The sequence below is a fragment of the Rhinatrema bivittatum genome, chromosome 4 (genome assembly GCF_901001135.1).
Source record: "Rhinatrema bivittatum chromosome 4, aRhiBiv1.1, whole genome shotgun sequence".
Classification (NCBI taxonomy): domain Eukaryota; kingdom Metazoa; phylum Chordata; class Amphibia; order Gymnophiona; family Rhinatrematidae; genus Rhinatrema; species Rhinatrema bivittatum.
The window spans coordinates 474110249-474118127 of record NC_042618.1 but is presented as its reverse complement, the minus strand read 5'-3'; the positions used below and the strand labels follow the sequence as shown (position 1 = coordinate 474118127).

Sequence of the window (7879 nt, the reverse complement as noted above, 5' to 3'; positions counted from 1 at the left end):
AATCCACTTTGAAGTGTCAAACAGCAGAATATAAAAATCTAAATAAATAAATATCTAAACGGGAGGAAAAAACCTAGGAAAGCCTACTATTACTGGATTTACAAATGGCTGATAAATCAATCATTAATCAACAAACTCCCAAAAAGACATAACTCTCAAAAGTCTTGATAAAGAAATGTAGTACTTAGCTTTAAATAAAGCATAGAAACATGTGGCCAATAATTATTTTCCAAAGGAGCTTATCACAGCTGACTGAAAATGGCCCAGGAATTCACCTGGTACCAATAAGGATCTCAAGGCAAGCCGATACGGCCAATGTTTCGACACTGTCTTCTTCAGGACTGACATTTCCAGGTTCATAACAAACTCACCTTTTGTGTTAGTATTTACTGGCTACAGTTCCTGAATGTAATCCACTTTGAAATGCCTGAAAGGTGGAATATAAACAAAAAAAAAAATGATTGCAATTTCTCTCTTTTTTTTGGGGGGGGGGTGTTAAACTTTGGCCAGTCAGTGTTGATATTCAGCACTGGCCAAACAGAGTTAACCACGTAACTCTGATGAGCCACACAGAATGCCAAAATTTTTATTTGGCCCGCATATCCAGATAAAGTTAACCAGACAAAGTTGTCTGATTAACTTTATTCACACATGGCCCGCAAAATATCGGCTTCTTACAGTATTGCTCTTTTAAGCAACCGTGTCTGTTCGTCCTATCCTATGTGATGCCCTTAAACATAACATATGAAAGGGAAAAGTCATGGAATTTATCAAAACACAACCACTGCACAAATTCAAAGAAAAATAGTTTATTATTAGTTTTTCCCACTCAGCCTGCCTCCTTATCCCATGAATTCAGAAAGGTCAGTTACACTTTGTTAGTTTGCATCCACTACATTTTGTTGAAAGACTGTTCTTTGATAGGTTGCACTGCCCTTAAAGTACAGATGATATAAAATTACCCTGAGCTTCCAGTTTTCTAAAAATACAGTACATTCACAATAATTCACAAGAGCACTCAAGTGCGGGAAAACCTCAGAGTCTGAGCTAGCAGGCTAAGCACCTTGTGAAAGATCATCATTTTTATAAAGCATCTTTTATTTTCATCTAATCAATTAACCATTTCATTGTATCATATTGTAATAAAATAGCTCTGCTCCTTAATATCTTTATTTAAAAGCTCAGCAGCGGTTTGCTTTGTTTCTTCTTTGCTTAATGTGCAATGTACAATAAATGTCACAGAGTTTTTAACAATATTTTGCTCAAACCGACAGTAGTGAGCTTGGCTAGTTCTATCAATTTTACTTCTTTCAGGCATAAAGGTTGTGGCCTCGCTCTGCCCGTTACCACAATTAGTCATGCTCTTGCTAAGCAATGTTACGATCCATAGAAGTAAGTGCAAAGTTTAGTCTTAGCTTTTGCATGCACAGTCTTTTAGTTTGCACCAAAGATTTTTCTGACAACATTGTTGCAACAAATCATTTTTGGAGAAACACGTTTCTTTCATCATCTGAGAAGCAACAACCTTCTCTCTCTCTCTCTCTCTTCTTTTCTCTCTTTCTAGCTTTCTTTCTGTCTCTCCCTCCACTTTTTAAGATAACTGGATGCTTATCTTTCAAGCTTGTATATTTTTCTCATTCTCCTGGAGAGGGCGTCACACTTCTGTGTGGTGGGAGCTGAAGGATGTGAAACTGCCCCGCTGATTGCGACTGAACTGACAAAAGCTTGCAGCCCTGCTTCTCCGCCCTGACTTCTCTGGGTTGCCTCTCTGCTTATCGCGCATGATGAAGTTTTCAATCAACTGGAGCTTCTCATTCTCCTCTTTCAGAAAGACGTTGACAAGCAGGGATTTCTCCTTCTTGATCTGTTCACTGATGTCCTTGGGGATATCCGGGATCAACCAGTCAACTACCACACTTAGGACCATCACCAGATTCTGCAATGATATGAGTGACAGAGAATACTGCACGTGACTTTGTGTTATGGTGGCATTCACTGACTTTTTGGAATTTATTTTAGATTCATTTTCAAAGCATTTTCCCCAAAGACACATTGGGGTAGATTTTATAAAAGTACACCCATCAGGTGCAAACAAGAGTATGCCAGATTTTAATAGATACGCACGTAGCCACGTGTATCCTTTAAAATCCAGGTTCGGCGCGCGCAAGGCTGTGCAAAATCTGCAGCCTGCGCGCGCCGAGCCGCGCAGCCTGCCTCCGTTCCCTCCGAGGTCGCTCCGAAATCGGAGCGGTCTCGGAGGGAACTTTCCTTCCACCCCCGCACCTTCCCCTCCCTTCCCCTACCTAACCCACCCCCCAGTCCTATCTAACCCCCCTACCTTTGTTTGACAAGTTACGCCTGCCCGAGGCAGGCGTAACACGCGCGCCCACCGTGCGATTACCTGGCCCGGGAGCAGATTCGGAGGCCTCGACCACACCCCCGAAACGCCCCCAGGCCAGAACCACGCCCGCGGCCCCGCCCCTGAATGACACGCCCCCCCCCGGGAAAGCCCCAGGACTTACACGCGTCCTGGGGCTTGTGCGCGCCGCCGAGCCTATTCAACATAGGCTCGGCGCGCGCAGGGGGAACTTGGGGGAACTTGGGGCAGGTTTTCGGGGGGGTACGCGCGTATCCCTTTGAAAATCTGCCCCATTTTATTTTGACCCACTAAATAGAGTGGGTCAAAAGCTAGTTGAGAAATGTATTAAATTAGTCCAATAATAAGTTATTACCTTATATTTTTTCATTTATTGATCTTTATCCCTATAGACACAAAATGGGGGAAAACCCTATAGTACATCAGGTCCTAAGTTTTATGGTATTTAGTAACTAGGTCAAAATTTGTTTTTGTTCTCCCAGAATATTATTGCATTCATTGTGGTTGCCGTATTAGTCCACTTGAATATGTAGAATTAAGGGTCAACAAACAGATTGTAGGTCATACCTTTTTATCTTTTATTACATCTGTGTCTAACTCTTGAGAGTTAGCCTCTCTTTTTTATCTCAGTGACAAAAGACTGGGTTTTAATAGTACACAGCCAAACTAAATGACTGGGTTTTAATAGTACACAGCCAAACTAAATGATACCACTGTATTTGTTCTGACCCAAAGGACAGGAATAAACACTTCAAAACTCTAAATGAATCATTCAAACAAAAGGCCTATCTCCTCAAAATCATCTCCAAGAAAACTGCATCTTTGCTTAAAACACTCAGGGAAAACCTACAACAATACAAAGAAAGGGAACCACTTGTAGTAACAGAATCCAGAACTAGAAATCCTACGGAAAATAATAAAAGACTTACAATCACTCCTGCTGGAGAATGAACTACTGAAAGAAATAAAAATGTAAACGAAACAGCAATCCAAACAGAAAACAAAATGGCACAAAACATCACAATGCAAGCTGTGCCAGCAGATATCACAGGATCCTGCAACTACTCACCAGGGAAAGACCTTCAGAATAAAAGGTTCACATTCATGCTGCGTTATGAATGTTGTGTACGGTATAAATAACCCAATGCAAAAATGTGAAAAAGGATGGTGCATCAGTGAAATAAGCGAAAAATTAAGGAGAAAAATCAGTCTTCATAGGCATAAAATAAAACATTGCAGAAAAAAAATAAAATGACAGCTCAGTAAGTGAACACTTCTCAACGGAAGATCATTCCCTTAACGTCATCACACTCAGGATACTTTAAGGGAAATTTAGAAGTACACAAGAACAGGAAACATCTGAAATTAGAATGGCCAAGCACTTTTGAAACAGGACTTAAAGGCGTTGCTTTTCTCACTCATGATCAGATATAGGCCCTTTCAACTTTAAATTATTTTTCTGTCAGTAATGAGGATGAATTAGCCATGAAATGGGTGACATCTGGCAGCACCGAACAGACCCCTCTCTCTTAGCTAGTACAGCTTTTGCTCTACTGAGCATGTACAGGAATCTCTGCATGGGCATTGCTTTGTGAGCCTCCTCAATCCTTTTTCAGCTGAGCACCAGCACGGATGTAAACCTCTATCCCTCTCTGTTTTTCTCTGAATATCTTAACTTTTTCTTTAAAGTTGCCTCGCTGCCTCAGCAGTCCCCAAACACCACTATTGAGTGCCAGCCAAAAAAAAAAAAAAGAAGGAAGTTAAGAACATTTTCTTCCTCACCTTGTCCGATAAATAGAAATCCATGGTGAGTGGCTTCAAGGGCTGTATTTGTGGTAGGCAAATGTTCATTACTGATGGGCATGAACTCTACTATTGCTTTCTGGGACTGGAGCATCACCAGGCCAACTGTTGTTACTGTGGATGGATGTCCCCATATGCCTAAAGATCTAAAGCCTGGAAAATCGAGAAACTGCACAAGTTTCTCAGAAGCCGCTGGTCCTCTTCCTCCTAAACGCAGCCTCAACTGCCTCCCCAGAAAACGAATTGAGCAGAAGCTCCTTTAGGGTATCTCTCCCAATGGTGGAATAGGTCGAATCCTCTGGGTCAAGAAGAAGCGACGCCACTCTACAGAACCGCCGGCTTGCACAAAGCACTGAATCGGGGATCCATCAGTGCGCCTCTGACTCATGGCGCATTGACACCATCAGCACAAGTCCACCGCACCAACAAAGTGTCAATGTGTAAATCCTTGATGCAGCGAGCCCTGGAGAGTAAAATGCATCGGTCATCAACACCTTTACCATCGAGGCAGGTTGCTTCATCATTGATGCATCATGCTACAGTCTTCCAGCACAGCTGTTTGCAAGCCTGTGCAGAATTTGACAGGGGCTGAAGGGGGTATAATACCCGTATCTCCCACCAATTACCAAAAATCTTACACCAACAAAATGAATGGAAGAAGGATTACGCCTGGAGACCCCAGATCCCATTTGTTCTCTGGTATTTCTCACATCCAGTGGGCCTCCAATTCAAATTTTGCAGAGCCCAGAGGATTCCATTTTGTGTTCAGAAGAGGATGTTCCACTGCCCACATCAGGGCAAAGGGCACGTCAGCCCCTTGACCAGATAGCAGAGCTGGTAAAGGATTTATTTACCTCTGTGGTAAAGAAGATGCCTTCCAACTTCTCTTTTCCAGGATATCAGATTTATCCCTGATTCAGGTAGATAATCCGTGGTTCTGGGGGAGAAGGGGAGGAGAGGAAGAGGCAGTTTAGTCCTCTTGTCACCTGCGTTGGGCTGCTCTGTGGTTCACAGCTTCCTCCCCAATGTCACTGCAGCATGCTGACTTCTGCTACAAGAACTGCACTCCGGCAGCCACTGGTGTGCCAAAGGGACGCACCCCTAGCATCAGTTCTGGGTGCAGCCCCTGCATGTATTTCTTGTTGAACCTCAAGAATATGGGAAAGAAGAGAAAGGGAATGATTGGAGCTCGCCCATCAGAGCTGGTTGCATCATTTACCCCATTTTAGCCCACTTTGGAGGATTTCAGCGTTACACTGAAACACAAGGTATTATATCAGGAGATCTTGAGTTAGGCAGTATGTCTCCTTAAGCCCTGATCCTAGTTTTCCCTTGATACCGGGTGTTGAGGCCAGTGCAGAATCTGGGACTCAAGTTCCTTGAGTTCTCCTGTCCATGATGGGAATGTCATCGTAGGTATACCTTTGAGCCATACTATGCTAACAAAACTCTGGTCAGAGAGAAATTTGACATCCAAGATAAATAAAATGTTATCTTCAGTTAATTTATTTACTATTACAACTAATGGGGTAGATTTTAAAAGAAGTGAGTGCGGCCTATATGTGTACTTGCTACCTGGCGCACGCACATATTATAAAATCCGGGGTCGGCGCCGGCAAGGGAATGCACAGTAGTGCACCTTGGGGTGCCGAGCCACGCTGGCTTCCTCCGTTCCCTTCCCCCTAGCCTGACCTTCCCACCCCTTCCCCTAATCTTTCCCCTCAGCCCTACTCTAACCTCTCCGATCTTTATTTTACCTTTTGCACTTGCCGGCCGATTGCCAGCACACGATCTCTGACACAGCGGCAAATGGCCGCTGTGCCAGGAGCCGCTGACCCCGCCCTGGACCGCCCACGCCTCACCCCTTTTTTAAGCCTCGGGACCTACACGTGAACAGAACAGTGCTCTCTTGTGAAGATTTGATGACCTTTGGAGTGAGGAAACTCACCCAAAGATGAGATTTTTGCAATGTTCTCTCAACCTAGCTTGATGGACTCTCTTCCTGCTAGCAGGCCTACAAATTACAGAAAGCATCAAGGCTTATCAGGTTAAAGCCATGGCTGCACCAGTGGCTCATCTATGAACCACATCATTTGACAACATCTGCAAAGCTACATCATGGTTGTCAATACACATCTTTGCATCTCATTACTGTCTGGACAATCTCTCAAAGAGTGATAGTAAATTCTGATAAGCAGTTTGTGTAGCCTGTTCACTAAGTAGTTTACTCTCCATTTAGGGTATATTGCTTATTCACTAAATGATTCACTGGAACCCTCAGCTTTGGATTCTCCACATGTAATGGCAAGTTTGTTTACTATAAATGATGTTTTCTGTGGATAGCAGAATGACTTAACTATACTGAATACCCTTCTGCCTCCCTGGAGAGTTGGCAACCTAGTTAGAATTAGCTCTAAAATTGACCGAGGGGACTCATGAGGCAACATCCAAGAGGGAATTCCCGCACATGCTCAATAGAGGGTTCTGTTCCATGCTGCTGGATGATGTCACCCACATGTGATGGCTAATTCATCCTGCTATCTATGTAAAACACTGTTGACGGTAAGCAAACTTGTTTTACTGCCTCATCACTTCTGGCATCCCTTCCCTTTATGGTGCAGAATAGCAGATGCAAGCAGCCTAGCACCTAGATAACTGTACTGTTTAAACAGAGTGTAATTGTTCTGTTTCTTCACTGACCTGAGAAAGAGGTGCTAACTTTCAAAAACTAGTCACAGATTTATTAAATTAATTTAAAAGATATCACCTACAATTGTTTGCTGGCCCTTAATTCTACATTTTCACAGCAAAGAATCCCTCTTAAGTAAAAGATCAAAATGAAAGTCTAAGCTCATCAGTAACAAATTTTCATTTGCAACTTTAAAATGTGTCTTTAACTATCACAGATTGAAACCAGGAAGGAAACTTGGGCTGACAATATGAGACTAATTGTACTTATCTGCTGTCAAATTTTATGACTGGTAGGAACAGGCTTGAGAGGCTAGAATTTTGCAAACAGCCCACCTTTAGCAAAGGATGGAGAAAAGAAACAAGACTTAGCGATAACTGCAAACTAGAGGGTAGCCAGGTTGGAAGCAGTAGGCTACATTTCCCCAGAAACCAACTTGGTTGATGCCAGCAGGTTGGTGGTGGCTGGGTATTGTTCAGCAAGGCTATAGGTATAGGGGCTTAGGAGACTGGATGTTCTGGAAACAGCCTCGCTAATTCTGGTTGTTCTTTAGATTGCTGTTAAGATATGGATGGAGTTGGGTGTTGATTAAGTATGGGATTTTGTATGCTCATCTATCCAGGATAATGGAAAACCAAACAGGAAGAAAACAAAAGCTGACTTGGTTGAAGAGTGATATCCTACAAGCGGAAGGCCAGTAGCTGGGATATATCCTTGCAGGGTGAACAGGAACAACTGGGCAGACAGAACTGGCCCATTGGTTCTTTTCTGCTCTCATCTATTATTTCATTATTAAACATACAAGTTTTTTAGTATTTGGCATAGATTGCTTCCTTTTATCTATCCTCCATAATCAATAATACTGCAATGGTGCTCTCAGTCAGGCCGCTGCAATATGCATGCTCTAAAAGCATGCATCCAAACTTAACACGCACACAATCACCTCTCCTGGGCACTCAAAGCAATAAGCAAATGAGCTGCCACACTAAAAAGGACGCGCTGGGGATAAA

The 7879-nt window shown here is 43.0% G+C and overlaps 1 protein-coding gene across 1 annotated transcript in view; it reads right to left on the bottom strand.

Annotated features, from left to right (window-relative positions):
- Positions 1-830: 830 nt before the first annotated feature.
- ANO2 (anoctamin 2) overlaps positions 831-7879 on the bottom strand; it is a 421412-nt gene continuing 414363 nt past the window's right edge. The window contains exon 25 of the mRNA XM_029597539.1: positions 831-1936. Within this exon, the coding sequence (XP_029453399.1) occupies positions 1655-1936 (282 nt within the window). The 3' untranslated portion in view covers positions 831-1654. The remainder of the gene's footprint in view (positions 1937-7879) is intronic.